Raw genomic sequence first — 18,735 nt, forward strand, 5'->3', positions numbered from 1 at the left:
AGTTTGAAAAATGTCTTTCACCACCTATGTCATATGTCATGTGCTGACCTACTTGATGCATGTCTACTTGCGTTAGTCCACCTAAGCTTAGTGCTCACCTTTACCTAGGCCAAGTGCTTGCCTTGTTTGTGCCACATGCTTGCCAAGTCCATGCCAGGTGTCTATGAGGTTAATTGTTAGCTAGATTAGGTGATGATAAGACACCACCCACTCTAATCCAAAGACACATAGGGAGAAGTTGGTTAAAACATCACAACCTTGTACCTTGACCCCTTATCCAGATTTCAATGTGTTTTTTATGTAGTTGTACACATAACAGTTAACTAAAAGCTAACATTAAATAATTGGCATTTTCACCACTCAAACCCAACTAGACTCATAGTAAACCCATTTGGGGTGGATGAGCTTCCCAACTAACTTGCTCCATCGACATCACTATCAAGAGGTAATTAACTAATAAGATTGTATGCAATGCAAATATGTTTGTTTTCAAATTGTTGCTGCCAAGGATGGGTCGAGGGCAACAAGGTAAATGTGCTCCCTTTAGCCGAGGGCTGACGAGTCAGATGGATGATGTGTTCAGAGGCTGCAGTGTCCAATTTGGGGATCATAGAGCACGTCAGAGGCCCCAGGTGTTATCCTAGGGGCGGAGACTTCGATTGTCAAGTTAGTCAAGTGCGTAGCAAGGGGTCAGACGAGGCATGAGTAGAGAGAGCTCATACGAGGTCACCATAGAGCTTAGGGAGATTAGAGCAGAAGAAGCCAAGATAGTTTACCTAGGGAGTGACACAATTATTTATACTTAAGCCCGCTAGGGATTGGTTGGAGGTTGTTAGCAGTGGACGACCAGGATTGCATCCGACTGATGCCACATGGCGCCATCCTAGCATGCCACATGCGCCTACATCACAAATCATCATCATCATCCAAGCCTTATCCCAAGTGGGGGTTGATTACTTGAATAATGTTTGGTCATTCCATTTTGTTAAATGTCACATCAATTGTTAAATTATAAGTATTTAAATCACTTCTTACCATTTCAGTCAATGTTCTACCCGTTAGTCCTTTTAGCCCCTTCAACTTGCAGTAATGGTCTTATATACATGAAATCAAACTAGTTTAATCTATTTTCTCACATTTAATCACCTATTAGAGCTATTCCTAGATTTATCGGAATGACTTCATTTCTAACCCTATCACTATAGACATTTATGCCACATTTGTTTTTAGGACATGTTACTGAATTACCAAACACTATGGATCCATAGAACATAGCCGGTCTTACATCTTTGATATTCACCTATATATCTGAAAATGACTTGTCCATCCTTCTTTAATTATAGGTCTATGACCCACCTCATCCTTTGCTTGTTTCAATTTTCAAATGGATAAATTTCTTAAATTACCCTAATTGACCAAGTGTACCCTTATTGTTTGAAAATTGATTAACATTACCCCTAATGTTTTTGACAATTGACTAATACTTCCCTTACCATTAACCTTCTGTCATAAACCATTTAAATATACCATCACGTGATTGTTATAACTTCCAAATACCCAACTTACCCTTTTATGTCTCCTTTACCAGCACCAGCACCAACATCTGCATCAATCATCAATGTAGATGCATGAGAATCGTTCGACGAGGAGGTCCTCTTGGAGCTTGTTCAGACATTAACGATGCCGCCGAAATTGACCATGGGCTTGGAGACATCAGAGATTTCAATTGGAGAGAAATAATCGGCTTTGTTATAGGGTGAAATCTTTGGCTTTGTTCCAGCGTGAAATCTAAGATTTTAATTTGAGAGAAATCTTCGCCGGTGATTTCAACTTTTGCAAGAGTAGTCTTCACGAAACATATAATGCTCTTCACTCTCCCCTCTTATTCGACAACCAATAATACTGTGTTTTCGACAACCAATATTCGGTTCTATTACTGGTCACTTTTTGCAAGGCTTTTTTATATTACCCAATAATACTGTGTTTGCATCTCCTCTACATTTGGTAGCTTATTGTCATGGCTTTTCTTGATACGAAGCTTTTATTGTTTTATTTTATTTTATTTTCTGAAAAAGGAGGGAAGAAGAACGGTTGGTATGGAAGCTCTAGAAAGTAATTCTATAGTGTTTTTTTTTTACTCAATACTCAGTAATCAGCTACATTTGGTATTTTTTCATCTCTTGCTTGTTTTCAATATATAATTTGGTTGTTAGAGATGACAGTGATGAGGAGGTACTACTTGCCCGCTGCCATTATACACAAGTAGAGGTCGACGACTGCATTTGGTTATTCAGAGACGATAGAGATACGTGGAATATTGGTTGCAGAAAGTGACCAGTAACTCTCCCCTTCGGAAACACGGTCCAAGTGACCAGTGACTCGGTAATCGCTGTCCTTTGTATGTCAACAGTCGCATGAATCTCGTTCGGTCTCATCTCTAAGGAAGTGGGATTGCTGGTTTTGATCTAACTAAGCGGGCAGCCACCAGTGACGCTATGACGAGATTAACGAACAAGCCTTTAAAAGAGAGAAGATCGGCTTGACGGATTTGATGAAGGCCAGGATGGTGTTCAGAAGTTGTAGCAGCCGTTGTCACCTACGAAGATGATGGTGCTTGGTCTATGTTTTCAAGCATTAAAGTAAGGGAGAAAAAGGTAAATTTAGCTTTGGTCTTAAGTTTATATTAAAAGGTAAAATGGACATTTTAACCATTCCGTTCATATTTAAAGATGTTCTTAAGGTTTAGTCAATTATCAAAAACAGTATTAGACAATTTTCAAACAGAGTACACTTAATTAACTAAACCAGTAATTTAAGAAATTTACGATTTCAAATCGATACCATAAAAATGAACAACAGCCATGGCAGGGAGCATACCTCGTATATTCATGCATGTGAATATACGACTGTGGGACACCAGCCAAGCCATGCCACGTAATCTAGAAAGCATTTGACTAGCAGAGCATTCACATCCACACAACCAATAAGAAGAACAGACGTGTTCCCTCCCCCTTCCTTCTTCAGTATCACATATAATTTTCGTTGCTCGATCATTGCTGGCAAAGAGCACTAGCAGTCCAGTCCGTCTAGAAACTGGAGTAAAAATCCGGGTTTTACAGTTATGGATCTTGCTTGCAAGGTGGCTTGTGCTCGGCCGCCTCCGCCGGGTTCAGGCTGGCGTCACTCTGGTCCATCTCGGTCATCGAGTAATAAGCAGCAGATTTCAGCGGCACTCAGAATCTCAAATCTTGCTTCATCTTCTTCTAGCACTGGCTTGCGGCAGAGAGCGGCGTCTGCTCCGTTGACGACTACGGCGATAAAGGGGGCTGACAATTCCAATGGCAGCTTACCGATACAGAACGGTGGATTGTCGGGGAAATCCAGTAGCGCCATGGAGCAGCTTGATATTGAAAGGGGTGTTTGTATTCCGTTCCGGAAGTACTCTCCTGAGATTGTATGTCCTCATTTCTTTATCTGTTTCAAAATAAGAATGTCGTGTGGAGTTTTATGAATGATCTCTCCTTTCGGTTCCCAGATTGAGTTCTGATATGGTTGGCTCCGATGTATCTGTTAATTAGGTCAGGAATACAGTTTTGGAATCTAGAGGGGCTATTCTGTTTCTGGTGGCTCGAGGGGTGGAGATAGTTTGGAACTTGGGGCTCTATTGGTCTGGCCTTACGTACGACTTCTTTGTAGGACGGGATGAAGAAGTGGTGCCTTACCGAGCCAGACAGCTTAGGAATCTCTTGTGTGATTTGGGGCCTTCCTTCATCAAAGCTGGGCAGGTTATTAATGTTTGCTTTGGTTCCATCCCTCTGTTGTCTAACTTCTCTCTCATGCTTCTGAAAGATTAATTGTTGATTGTGTGTTTTCCATCCTTTTTAATAGGTTCTGGCCAACAGACCGGATATTATTAGGGAAGATTACATGAATGAACTCTGCATTCTTCAAGATGACGTTCCTCCTTTCCCTAATCAGGTAAAATTATATTCTTATTCATAGCAAATCATCTATGTTTCAGAGACGGAACGCTTTCTGATATTTATCTACCCGGGGTGGTTGATGCCATAAAACAAATGTGTCTCAGAAACATTTGAGCAAATTTCTTTCTGGAGATGCAATCTGATTTTATCATTTATGTCTTGTTTTTCCATCATGCAACTTGAAGTGAGAATTTGGGTTTCCATCTGGGTCAATTCAATTTTAAGATGGGGTGGTTTATTTAGGGTTAAGAAACATCAACCAAGCTCAATACCAGGTTTAGGACATGGGTAACATAAGTCAGTATGGACTTTGATTATATGTATGTTTCTGTATTTTGAAAATAAATCTTTTTTGGAAGAATAGGAACATCAAAGAGGTTGGCAGTTGCCCTAGTGCAGAAGCCTTGTATTGAACCAAAGGAAGTGCAAGTTCAAATAATACTAATTTCTCCCTTTTTAAAAAATTTTCATTCCCATATATGGTGTATGAAATACTCCACATAGGCAAAGTTTTGACGAGACTTAATTGAAGAGAAATAAAACAGAAAAGGGGAGACCACACTTATATGCATCTATACAAGTAAAGCACCTAGGAATGTGAAAATTTAAGAACACCATCTTGGACATCTTTTTATTGCACAAATACATGAACCGGGGAATCTGCAAGGAGGTGTATGCTTTTAGGATATTTTGGATTTGCTTCCCTAGCATCTCATATCAGCTGAAGACTTCTAAGTTCCTCTTTAGGGAAACATCTCCATTTCATCAACTATTTTTTTTTTTTGCAACTAATTGTGTTCTTATAATTTTGGCAGAATGAAAGCTTTACTTTGGGCAGTGAATTTGTTTGATGCTTTTATAGGTTGCCTTTGCCATTATTGAAGAGCAATTGGGCCAGCCTTTAGAAGCAGTATTCAGCAAAATTTCACCACAAACAATAGCAGCTGCAAGTTTGGGTCAAGTTTACTGTGCTACTCTACGTAAAACAGGGGAGGATGTTGCCATTAAGGTTGAGTGTATAATATATGGTGGTAACCTTCTTTCTTCTTTTCCTTTCTATCTTTTCTGCAATCATTTTCATTAAATACAAAAACTTATGCCTTTATATAGTCTCCATTTATTCAACATCTTAATTCTTGAGACAACAGTCTTTCCAAGATGACATTGTCATAATCCATACCTAGCTGAAGCTTACTGCTTTTACATGTGTGGAGGCACCATAAAACTTTTAAGCTTTCCATTTATCTGCAGTAGGAATAATGCCTAATAAATCTGACACTATGAAAGAATCAAACTAGTTATGCATAAGGGACTTCAGTCTTGGTTAACCATGCCAATCTTAAAACACTTTCTTCCTGAAGGTGCCAGCTAGTCTGCTCCTAAAGTCTCTAGCTGGTTGTAGTGGAGACCTGGTATCAAGCCTTGCCTTCACTTGGGTTGGAGGGCCTAGGGGTTTTGGGGGGAGGGCTACCCTTGTTGTGTAGCTCATTACCGAAAAAAAAAACTTGCTTCCCAAGCAACTAGACCCCTTCATTGGCTCATTTTGGTTATCACACTGTTTTGTGTCCTAGAGGAGAACATTTAAGCTAGGCTGCATGCAATGCAGAGTTGTTTCCTGTATACTGTAGATAACAGAAATGTAAAGGAACCTAAGAGTAGCTTTAATAGGTGATAGAATCTGAGAAAGTAGACTAAGGTTGTTTGCTCATGTGTGGGGAAGACTATCTACAGCACTAATGAGAAGTGATCTGCTACAAGTTGAAGGGTCTAAAAGAGCTAGGGCAGGCCAAAGAGGACATGCCATGGGTTGAAGTGGTTGTAAATGATTTAAGGACTCATTGTTTAACAAAGGGCATGGCACTGAATGGAGCAAAATGGTAGAGCAGGAATCATATAGCTGATTCCATTAGTTGGGCCCAAGGTTTTAAAAGCCGACCCAGAAACAGAACTGCTTTGCAGTGGTCACCAGCAAGTTGCGGTTGAAAGAATCTAAATTTTGATGGTAGCTGTGTGGGTAATCAGGGACTACCAGGCATTGATGGAGTAATAAGGGATGAGAAAGGAATTATACTCTCATTGTACTCAGATCCAATTGGGCAAGGTGATGTACTCAGATCAGAATTTTTGGCAACAGTTTATGGGTAGAGGTGTAAATCAGGCCGGGCCGCGGCCCGGCATGGCACGACAGCCCACGGGCCGTGTCAGGCCCGACACGATGGTCCGTGCCGTGCTGGGCCTGGGGTTTGAAGTCCATAGGCTGGCATGATCAAGCGGGCCGTGCCGCCCGCGGCCCGCGTGGTGACACGGCCCAGCCCACGACCCGGCCCGGCATGGCCCAACACGGCCCATATATACTATTTATATATATTATATATATTTATATATATAATATATTATATAAATTATTATTATATAATAATATATAGTATATAGTATATTAATAAAATAAACAAATTTTTCAATTTTATTATACTAATTTATTTAATTATTGTATATATAAGCAATTGTATACATCAAAATTCATATAAAATTAAAATTTTAATTTTATTTTTTAAATTTTTTAAAATTTTTAAATAAATAGGCAAAAATAGCTTTGGCCCGGTCCATGGCCCGACTTGGGCCAAGGCTTGGTCCACAGGCCAGCCCGGCCCGTGGCATCGCACGGCCCCCGTGGGCTTGGGCCGTGGGCCGTGCCGGGCCAACCCCCAAAATTTTCACCGGGGAGGGCGGCACGGCCCGTGATGGCCCGCGGGCCAGCATGGCACAGCTTGCACTTTGCACGGGCTGCCTGCTTTACACCTCTATTTATGGGGTGGAGAAAGCAAAATAATTGGGTATTGAAAGACTGATTATTGAAGGGGACTTCAGAACAATTATGACTTGGCCGAAAAAGGTAGAAGGAATAACTTGGAATTTAAGGAATGATTATAGAAAGTTCAAATGGCTATCTAAAGAAATGATGATTCAAGTCAATTGGGTTTGAAGATCTACAAACTGTTTGGTAGATGGGCTAGCTAAGCATGGGGTTCAGAAACAGTCTATGTATTCATCTCACTTGTAATTTTCTGGGTTAAATATGCCCTCTTGAGTCTGTTATATCTTTTCACAACTTCTTCTTGTACTTCTTTTATCTAATTTTAATGAAATTTGACCACCAGTTTCCAGGTCAAATGGATCAACCTGTTACAATATTAAATATTAAAATATAAATTTGACCACAACTTCTTGTTGCTGATCGAGTCGATGTTTTTTTTTGGAAAATTCCAGGCTAGGTGGAAAACGGAACCGCTGAGGTGACAATATTAAATATAAAATTGACCTGGAAACCGGTTCCCAGGCTAGGTGGAAACTTCTAGGTCGAATGGATCAACCCGTTACAATATTAAATATTAAAATATAAAATTGACCTGGAAACTGGTTCCCAGGTTGAATGTTTCAGCTGTTCAACTGTCCGGGTCAGAAGTTTGCTGATCGAGTCAATGTTTTTTCGGAAAATTCCGGGCTAGGTGGAAAATGGAACGGCTGAGGTGACCGTTTCATGGGTCAAACTGTTTGACTGCCTAGATCAATGATGTTTTGAAAACCATGGTTGGGACAAGGCTTAGTTCAGTTGGGTTTAGTAGCTTCAACCTGTATATAGTGTCAACAATAGTTATTTTCTTGTGCATTGATATTCAAACTAGGAATTATATTAGATATCAATCATATGGGTATCATGGCCAGTTACATGTGAACTGGAATTCCCTCCTGAATATAACATGGTTTATGTTCACTGGAATACTATTACAAGGTTGACCTCTATATGGTTGTTTCTAGAACATTGGAGCTGATATCTAGAAGGCCTTTAAGCTATATAAGCCTGTATAATTAGGTCTGATGGTACTTGCATTTAGGAACATGCATGCTGAAGTGGGAATAAGAGATATAGTGGCTGACTGAGATGGTCCAGTAATACCAGCTTCACTTTCCAACTAGGTCAAAACAACTTTGACTGCAGCTAAAGCATCTAGAGAAGTGGATCTAGTTGTTGAAGAAGGTGGAGCATCTGTAGTAATGACCAGGTTGGCATTTCCCTTCTTATTCTTGAGCCTTGCTGGAATAAGGTGAGGATGTAGCCTCCAACAAGTGTTCCTAGTGTGCTTCAGCTTCTTATAGTAATTACATAACACCTCCCTCTTCTCTTCATTCTTCATATTCTTCTCCTTATTACCACCAAGCTTAGGCTTTACAGCAACTAAGGTTGATTCCATGGGTGGAATCTGTAACATAACCTTCCTCCAACTTTTCTCACTGTGTAGGGAATAAGCCTGAGATAAAGTGAGTCTGTCTATAGCAAATAGTTGCTTCTTACAATGTCATATTTCTAAATTCAGTCCAACTTCCTATATGTTGTTGCATCCTTTTTACTTTCCCACTCAATTGTCTCCAAATGATCAATTTCATGCCATAATGATTTCAAGGTAGAGGAGTAAAGAAATACTGGTTTCTCCTCCTGCTTAATATAATTCACTTGATTCTTCAACTCATAATCTCTAGCAACATTAAGAGGTTGAGAGTAAGACTCCTTCAGTAGAAATCTGCTGAATTAAAAAAAAATGAAAGAAAAAAGTATTTTCTTGAAGAGAGAGGGAAGAGAGAAGAAGAAGAGAAGAAGAGATCTTGTAAAGAAAGAGAGCCAATGATCTGGTCGCCCCCTTCACTTAATATTTATATTAGAAATATAAGAGGAGTACAAAGACTACTATGCCCTTATAGGGCAAAGGCATATAAAAGACTCAAATAAATAATAAAATTTGGACTCTCACCACTGCTGTGGTCCTCACTTCCTATCTAACAATTAACATAAAACAGCTACTCTTAAAATAACACAAAACTGACTAATCTTCAACAAGAGTAAGTCTTCTTCATGTTCTCCCAAATCACCTTAGCAATTTTCATCCATAGTTTTTTTTTTGATCAATAACAAAAGATTTCATTAAATAGTATTAAGTATACAAAGGGAAGAGATAACCTCTCTTATCTCCCCAACAAGAAACAAACAGAGTAAAAACATTATAGTTGAGCCCAAAACAAACTAACAAAGTACCCATAGATAATTCCTACTGATATGTGGCTGCATAGAATTACATAGCCAAGTCATTACCAAATAGTTTTCTTGAACCCATTTGGCATGAGATGCATCTTCCTTGGCTGGTTTCCTTGTGTCTCTAGTCACATATCCTAGTTTTCCCCTTCCTCCACTGGCCATCATGGCCGATTGAGACCATTCCAAATAATTTGTGCCATCAAGTTTAACAGTAGTGATCTGAAAAGAGTTGTTTGACACATTTTTAGCCCCCATAGATCCTTCCCCACGTGATTTCATTTCATTCCCTACCATCTTCATGCTAAACACAACACTAAAGCTTCAAATTCCTAAAGGGAAAAGACCTAGAAACACACCTTACAAGGCTAAAAAAATTCTGTACAGTCACCAAACACTTGCAACAGTCCTCCAATAACTCTAAGAATCACAAAAAGGACTAAAAAGAAAGGACTGATCACTCTCCAGTGAAAAACCCTTGAATCAGCCCTGGAGAAAGATAATTTCTATCAGCCGTTCCCTCCTGTTAGTTCTAAAGGACTCCTGTAAGCGGTCGATTTGCAGAGAGATTAATTTTCTACCCAGAAAACATTGCGCGCCACTTCCAATTGAAGGTTTAACCCCTAAACCTTGAATCGTCTTGAATTCTCTGATTCTTCTTGGTTACCAGGCAATCTCCAAGACCACAAACACCTTGGGCAACAACTGCCAATTGGACTCTCCAATAACCTCCAAGAATCAGGCAACAACTGCTGAAAACTCCAGCCCTAGAAAGATCTCATGTAGTTGGCTAGATCAAGTCCACATGAGACCCCTACTCAAACTTAAACCTAGTGTTTTAAAAGTGCAAGGGCCAATTTGCACTTGGGGTGCAAGGCGAGGCATGTGCCTTTTCGAAGCAAGGCATAAAATACAAAAAATGCCAAAAAGATTCAAAAAGCCAAAAATTTCAAATGAAAATGCAAAAAAAAAAACATAATATTGATAAAAATATAAGCTTAAATTAAAAAAAAATATTATTTAAAACTTAAATGTATAAACATAACATGTAAGATGTATTCAAATGAAAATTTAAAAACAAAAGCAAACATATAAAACATTTTCAAGCATGTAAAACTCACAATTTCTTTTTTCCTCAATTGCATTACTTCAAATAGCTAATGTGAGGTAAAACATCTTGCATTCTTGATTCTACGAGCCACCTTTGGACCAAGCCCCTTGAGGCAAGCCCAAACAAGTCCATGTTAGGGTCTTAAATTCTTAATCTTTACACGAAAAAATGATTTTATAATTTTAATTACCTTTTAAGAAGATACTTTACTAGGATGAATGAACGAACAAAATTACCAAATAGGGGGTTTAAGACCCTGTCATGGACTTGTTTGCGCTTGCCTCGAGGGGCTTGGTTTGTGGTCCAACCCGGTCCAGCCGCTAGGTTCGAAAAAGAACAAAAAGTGCAAAAAATAAAAAAGGCGCATGCCTAGGCTGAAGTGCAAGGCACACCAGGCACACTAGGCGCATGCCTTTTGAAAGTGCTGCACCTAGGGCCTAGGTGAGGCACATACCTTAAAATGCACCTCACCTGAGTGCCTAGGTGTGCCTCAGGCAGACCTTTAGATCACTGCCTAGACCTCAGGTTTAGATCAGGTTCCAGCAAGAAAAATAAAAGAAAAGAAGTAAAAGAGAGCAAAAGAAAGGGAGAAGAGAGAACTCAGAGAAATGAAGAAACAAGGTGCGGATTTCTTATGTGCCGCCCCATCCACTGCTATTTATATGAGTAAAAATAAACCAATGTACAATGACCATAATACCTGCGCGGCCTAAAGAATAAAAGAAAAACAGCAATAACAGTAGTAAAAAGCCACAAAAAACAATATGGGACCACTAAAAATTAATTCTGATCTGCTGTATCTCTACAGTAATAAATGATTTAAGCACTACTAATTTAACAATGGATATGACATTAAACAGAACGAAATGGCAAAACAGGATTCATGTAGCTGACCCCATATAGTTCGGATAAGGCTTGGTAGATGATGATGATTGTTTTATTTGTTTTTTTGTTCAATAAGAGAACAGTTGTTTTATTTCTTTTTATAAGGATATCAGTTCAAGTTACTCCTATTCTTTATATGTAGGCAGAGTTGTTTTTTATCTTTTGGTTTATGGGATTTAAAAACTTAGATTTTACAAGGATTCAAAAATAAAATTTTGATATTTCTATATCTCATGTTTATTTATAGGTCCAAAGGCCTGAGATAGAACCTATAATCTACCGAGATCTTTTCCTATTTCGTACTCTTGCCTCATTCTTGAATGGCATCAGTCTGCAGAAGCTGGGGTGCAATGCAGAGCTTATTGTTGATGAGTTCGGTGAGAAGCTTTTGGAGGAACTCGATTATACTCTGGTAATTCATAAACTTTTCAGTCTCTTGGAGTAAGAGTAATACAGTATTGTAGGAGATGCTATTCATAATAGAAACTAAAGGATAGGACTGCTGCTGGATACATGTGTAAGGGCTACAGCTTTGGCTTGTTGTCCATGTACGCATTACATGCATGCCACTTATTAAGTATAAATTCCTAATAACATGCTGATGAAAATGGTTCCATTGTTATTTTAATCACTTGATAGTATATTGTTTCTATTGTTAACCAGGAGGCTCGAAATATTGAGGATTTCATAGAGAACTTCAAAGATGACCTTACTGTCAAGATTCCTCGGGTTTATAAAAGTCTTTCAGGTCCACGTGTTATAGTAATGGAATGGATTGATGGTATTCGGTGTACTAACCCCCAGGTGAGGATGCCAATATAGGTTATGCCATCTTTCTGTGTGTGTGTGTGTGTGTGTTTTCTTTTCTTTTTCATTCCATATCTTCTTAATCAATGTGATCTGATATTTCTCCTTATGTATTGGACTTGACTTTAATCTATGGATTACTAATTTACTTTTTTTTTGTGTTTTCTTGGGTAATATAGGCTATTAAGGAAGCAGGCATTGATATAAATGGGTTTTTGACAGTTGGGGTTAGTGCTGCTTTACGCCAGTTGCTAGAGTTTGGGTTGTTTCATGGAGATCCACATCCTGGAAATATCTTTGCCATGCGTGATGGTCGTATTGCATATGTTGACTTTGGGAATGTTGCTGTTCTCAGTCAGGTAAATATACGGTTCAAAGATGGCCAAGATGAACACAGTAGATTAGGATCCCTCTTTTTTCCTCTGTTGAATATAGTGATAGATACTTGCATGTATACAACTGTGTTTATATTATTTATAAAAAAACTATGTTTATATTTATTATTGAAACATATGGAGAAGTGCAAAAGCTTTTGCTTGATGCATAATTGGTTTTATGGTATCCATTTCGCTAGCACAAATATGCAGTGAAGACAGACAGTATCACACAACGTATTATGCTGTGCCAAAGGAGTACCAGATGGCATGCTTAGGTGTAGCTGTTATGAGGAAATGCTGGATTTATATATGGAGGATAGCTTTGTTTTATTATTTTTTATTTTTTATAAGATAAAGAATAATATTTCATTAATAATAAAAAGAAAGCCCCTGCACAACAAGAGGCTGTGCAATGAGAGAGTACAAAAATGCCTCTCTGAACTTTATATGATCATTACCAAAAACGGTTTTCATAAACAAAAAGGGACTTATAATCTGTTCATATAGATTCTTTGTGTACCACTAGGTCCACTACCCATGAATATAATTTCCCTACCATCTTTGAATATACTGATTCAGCTAGACCGTTCTTTTGAAATACTCTGTTGTTCCTTTCTTGCAAAATCATCCAAAAGAATGCTGCCGGAACTGTGTTCCATATAACTTTTCCTCTTTTGCTTAAACCTTCCAATCTCCATCCGTTTAAGAAGTCCTCAATGGATGCAGGAAAACACCCTTTGGTGGCAAATATCTTTATAACTATGAACCAAATAGTGTAAGCAAACACACTGAATAAAGATGTGATCAACCGACTTCCCATTGCTCTTCACACAACTCACAATCTGCTCTATCCACTACCATCCCCCTTTTCAACAGGTTGTCCCTAGTTAATTTTATTTTTGAAGATAGGATTGCTATGAAAGAAGGGGGGATCAACTGATTTGGTGTCCAAAATTTAGAAGGCCTCTTCTAGATAAAGAGGTGGAGGAATGTTTGCACCTGCTGGAGAAATTAGAGGAAATGAAGTTATCGCGTCAAACAGGGATGAACTGTGGTGGAAGGAGTGTTCAAATGGGAAGTTCTCTGTCAAATCCTTTTACATGGCAATTGCTAAGGATGATTCAGATCAAGCTTAGATAGATGGTGTTTGGGGAAACCCAATCCCTCCAAGGATTGAGGCTTTTGCATGGCTTGTGCCAATGGACAGTATTCTGACAGTGGATCATCTGAAGTCCAGAGGTTTTTGCATGGCCAATATGTTTTTTCTCTGCAAAGAACAGGAGGAAACTGTTACACATCTTTTTATTCATTGTAAGGCTGCTGGCTTCTTGTGGAGTTTCTTCACCTCATTGTTTGGTGTTAGAGCTAGCCGAATAAGGGTAGATTAGTCATTTTATTTCTGTTAAGTTATGTGTTTATGTGGCAGTTTTAATAGAGACTTCCTGTCCCATACTTAAGTGGGGGGGGGGCAGTTTAGTCTTTGTACAACTAATTAGAGGCTAATTCATATTAGGGTCGACTGATAGGGTTTAAGCTATCAGATTCGACTGTACCTTTTCTTCTTCTTCTTTTTCCTCTGGTTCAAACTGCTGAAGCCACTGAGATAACATGGTATCAGAGCAGGACATTGCTCTTTAAATCTCTACTCGTGACTGCTGCTCCTTTCTGTTCGTGACTTCTTTTTCTTCTCTCTGGACTGTAAATGGAGAACACAGACTTGACCTAGGTTTGAGAACACTTCGGCCTCTCTTTCTCTGCTCAAAACTTGATTGCCTTTCAAGAGAATAACTCCAGAAATAAGTGGATGGTCGACTGAAGCTCTCCATCAAGGTTGGTTATCCTTTTTTTTGTGTTTTTGGTGTTTATGGGTTGGAAAACCCTCAAAAATCTGCTCGGACTGATCAGAACTTAAAGAAGTAGGTTATTTGTAGCCTTGGTTCTTGGCAAAAGGCCCAAGAACAGGCCGTGTTTACAGTGACTGAATGGTGTAAGGGTTACTGTAGTGGTTGTAGTTGATGTCTTTGGACTGGTAGTGACCTTTAAAAAAAAAAGGGTCAGACAGACCTGTACCATGTGGGACAGAGATGGTTGTGTGGTGATGCTTTTGATGCTCACTCTTTATTGAGCAGCCTCAAGAGGGCTTGTATGTGGTTAGTAAATTGCTGAATTACTGTAGTGGTGATTTATGGCTCTATGTAATCAGTAGTGGTGTGAGCAAGAACAAAAGTTATTTTTTTTGGGCTGGAAGGAATGGCTGAATTGCCTACATCAATTTTCTGCCTTGTTGGTGTTGTCTGAATGTTGGTTTACCTTTTGTTCTTAATCTGAATGGTAGTTTGTGCACAGTGGTGACTTGTTGTGAACCTATCACTGCTTAGTGTTGCCTTGGTTGCTGTAGTATTTGGTTGGTGACTGAGAGTTCAGCATTAGAGATAGCAATGGGGGAGACATAATGGCAGCAACGGGAGGTGGTTCTAGTGATCAGAAACCGAGTGTGATGATCCCCTCCGATTATTTGAGTGTGCAGATGACCTCTATTAAACTTAATGGTGAGAATTATGTGCCATGGGCCAAGTCAGTGGAAGTTTTCCTCAAGGTAAAGAGGAAAGTGAAACACGTGAAGGAAGATAAATCATCAGCTGACTCTCCAGGGTTTGATGAGTGGGAACAGGAAGATGCCCAAATCATGACATGGTTATGGAATAGTATGAAACCCAAAATAAGTGCCAACTTTATGTTCTTAGATACAGCTAAGGACATATGGGAACATGCCAAGAAGCTTTATTCTGGGCAGTATAATACTACAAGGGTATATCAGCTCTATCAGGAGTATTTCGATTTGCAGCAAGGGAATAAAACCCTAGAAGAGTACTATGCCAGTATGAAGAACCTCAGAAATGAACTCAATGTCTATCATCCCCTCACTCCAGATGTTAAGGTTCAGCAACAATAGAGGGAACAACTAGATGTCACTAGGTTCTTAGTAGGGTTGAAATCAGAATATGAACCAGTTAGGGCACAAATATTGGGAGGCTCTACACTTCCTACACTTGAGGAAGTTTTTGCACGGCTTAGTAGGATTTCTTTGGGATCTACAGAGAATCCCACATAGTTTGACAGATCAGCATTTTTGATAGCCAGAGGAGGTGGACGTGGTACTAGAGGGGGAGGACATGCCTCCCGAGGAGGTCATGGTGGTTCCGTATTTGGCCGTGGTGGTGGTCATGACTTAGGGGGAGGTCGTGGTAAAGGAAAAAGTAACTCTACAGGGAAGTGTACCCATTGTGGCAGGGATGGGCATTCGGTGAATTTCTATATGATCTCCATGGCCCTCTTTCTACATGGGCTAATCATGCAGTAGCTGGTGGGGTTGATGTCAGTGATAACCAATAGGCAGATCTAACACCTTCCACATTTACATCTGTTTCCGGGAAGGAGATGGTGAGTGTACCGCGCGATGAGTATGAGAGGTTCCTCCAGGCTACTTCACACCATACTACAACCACCCTTGCCCACTCAGGTATAGCTTGTTTGGCATCCAAACCCTCTCCCTGGATTATTGACTCTGGAGCCTCTGATCACATGACCGGGACAGTTGCGTTCTCTTCCTTCTTTGAAACTTCCACATCTCAAACTGGTACCCTTGCCAACGGTTCCTCTTCTCCCATCTGTGGTGTTGGTAATGTTGACACGACTTCTCTTTCTTTATCATTTGTTCTATGTCCCTAAGTTTCCATTCAATCTTATGTCTGTTAGTAAATTAACCAAGACTCTTAATTGCTCTATTACATTTTTACCTTCCTTTTGTGTTTTTCTGGATCTCAAGACGGGGAAGAAGATTGGTGGGGGGCCTGAGGCTGGTGGATTGTATTACCTTGATGGTGGTGGATCGTCAGTTGCACTTCAGACTTCACTTACTCCTCTACAGTGGCATTGTCGACTGGGACATCCATCTCTCAAGGCACTCAAGATACTGGTTCCGTCTTTGAGTCATTTGTCGTCTTTATAGTGTGAGTCGTGTCAGTATGGGAAACATCGTCGGGTTCCCTTCAGTCCTAGAGTTGATAGTCGTATGTTGAGTCCTTTTGCTTTGGTTCATTCAGATGTTTGGGGTCCGATTAAAATAGTCTTATAATGGTTACAAGTATTTTGTCACTTTTATTGATGATTGTTCAAGGATGACATGGATTTATTTAATGAAAAAAAGGAGTGAATTATTTTCCATTTTTCAAAAATTCCATGCTTAAAATCAAAGTTCTTCATTCAGATAACGGTCGTGAATACTTTCTTACTTCCTTTTAACAGTATTTAGAACAACATGGCATCATTCATCAAACTTCATGTGCATCCACTCCTCAACAAAATGGGGTGGCTGAACTAAAGAACTGTCATCTCATTGAAACTGCTTGGTCTATTCTTCATCATATGAGTGTTCCTAAACGATTTTGGAGTGATGTTGTACTTACTGCGTGTTTCCTTATTAATCGGGTGCTCTCCTTCATTCTTCATGGTCGGTCTCCCTTTTCTATTTTGTTCCCCACCTTGTCTCCTTTTCCATTAATAGCCCGCATCTTTGGCTGTGCGTGCTTTGTTCACAATCTGAGTCCTGGGATAGACAAGCTGGATACACGCTCTATTAAGTGTGTCTTTCTTGACTACTCTCGGACTCAAAAAGGGTATAAGTGTTACAATCCCATTACTCGGAAGTGCTATGTCTGTCCTGATGTCACATTTTTTGAGTCTGTCCCCTTCTTCTCGGGACCTGAAGCATTGGTGTCTCGGGACAGACTCAAAAAATGTGAGTCTGTCCCCTTCTAGTCCGTGATCCCGTTCCGGTTGTTCCAGTTGGGGTTGACCCTTCACCTCCTCCAGTGCAGATCCCTACTGAACGACCACCGATCCGGCACGTGTATACTCATCGATAGACATCGGCTCCTCCTCTAGTTTCTACCTTGTCTGTGGATCCTGTTGTTGCTCCTGTCCCAGAACCTTCAGGACTTGATCTTCCCATTGCTTTACAGAAAGGTAAACATAGTTGTACCCTTCATCCCATTTCCAATTTTGTTTCAGTCTCTCGCCTTTTTGCTTCACATCGCCAATTTGTTTCACTGTTGTCATCTATTTCTATACCTAAGAATGTCCAAGAGGCTCTTAGCTCACCTGGGTGGCGGCAGGCAATGGAGAAGGAACTCTCTGCCCTTCAGCATACTCAAACGTGGGAGCTCTCTACTCTTCCTCCCGATAAGCATGTTGTGGGTTGTAAATGGGTGTATACTGTTAAATACTTTCCGGATGGTAGTGTGGAGTGTCTAAAGGCCAGACTTGTTGCTAAAGGTTATTCACAGTTGTATGGGGTGGACTATATGGAGACCTCTCTAGTGGCTAAGATTGGCTCTGTCCGTGTCTTAATTTCCCTGGCAGTTATGTATGATTGGCCCTTGTTTCAACTTGACATTAAAAATGCCTTCATGGTGACCTTATGGAGGAGGTATATATGGAGCAACCACCTGGGTTTGTTACTCAGGGGGAGGATGGTAAGGTGTGCAGATTGAAAAAGGCAATTTATGGGTTGAAACAATCGCCTCGTGCTTGGTTTGGGAAGTTTAGTGAAGTGGTGAAGAATTTTGGAATGAAACAATGGCAGGTTGACCACTCGGTGTTCATCTATGATTCAGAAGCCGGAAAGATTTTATTAGTGGTCTATGTGGATGATATTGTCATAACTGGTATGAAAAATTGGGGATCGATAAACTAAATGTCTTTCTGCAAAACCATTTTCAAACAAAAGACCTTGGGACATTGAAGTATTTCTTGGGTATAGAAGTTGCTAGATCAAAACAAGGTGCAAACCTGTGCTAAAGAAAATATGTTCTTGATCTGTTGGATGAAACAGGACTGTTAGGTGCAAAACCGGCCGAAACTCCCATGGAGCCAAATGCTAAGTTGAGCAGTGATACAGGGGAAATATTTGATGATCCTGGAAGGTATAGACAGTTAGTGGGGATGCTGAACTATTTGACTAACATGAGACCATACATCTCCTTTGCAGTTAGTGTGGTGAGCCAATTTATGCAGAACCCTCGGATACCTCACTGGGATGCAGTTCTTAGAATTGTAAGGTACTTGAAGGGAGCTCCAGGCCGTGGGTTATTGTACAAACCAGGAGGAAGACTTAAGGTAATTGGGTATACATATGCAAATTGGGCAGGTTCTGTGTCTGATAGAAGATCTACTACAGGTTACTGCACATTTCTTGGAGGAAATCTTGTGACATGGAAGAGTAAGAAGCAGACAATTGTGGCAAGGAGCAGTGCTAAAGCCGAATACAGAGCCATGGCACACATTACATGTGAATTAGTATGGCTGAGGAATCTCCTACAAGAAATCGGGTTCTCCATGGATAGACCTATGAAATTGTACTGTGACAATCAAGCTGCACTCCACATCTCATCTAACCCTGTTTTTCATGAGAGAACAAAGCACATAGAG

The 18,735-nt window shown here is 39.9% G+C and overlaps 1 protein-coding gene across 1 annotated transcript in view; it reads left to right on the forward strand.

Annotated features, from left to right (window-relative positions):
• The first annotated feature begins 3,023 nt into the window (after window positions 1–3,023).
• Window positions 3,024–18,735, forward strand: part of ACDO1 (Protein kinase superfamily protein) — a 34,849-nt gene continuing 19,137 nt past the window's right edge. Inside the window, exons 1-7 of the mRNA XM_010276812.3 lie at window positions 3,024–3,454; window positions 3,579–3,785; window positions 3,889–3,978; window positions 4,846–4,992; window positions 11,310–11,474; window positions 11,726–11,866; window positions 12,049–12,228. Coding sequence (XP_010275114.1) covers window positions 3,122–3,454; window positions 3,579–3,785; window positions 3,889–3,978; window positions 4,846–4,992; window positions 11,310–11,474; window positions 11,726–11,866; window positions 12,049–12,228 — 1,263 coding nt within the window. The 5' untranslated portion in view covers window positions 3,024–3,121. The remainder of the gene's footprint in view (window positions 3,455–3,578; window positions 3,786–3,888; window positions 3,979–4,845; window positions 4,993–11,309; window positions 11,475–11,725; window positions 11,867–12,048; window positions 12,229–18,735) is intronic.

Source organism: Nelumbo nucifera, chromosome 1 (genome assembly GCF_055504915.1).
Source record: "Nelumbo nucifera cultivar China Antique chromosome 1, China Antique-T2T, whole genome shotgun sequence".
Lineage (NCBI taxonomy): Eukaryota > Viridiplantae > Streptophyta > Magnoliopsida > Proteales > Nelumbonaceae > Nelumbo > Nelumbo nucifera.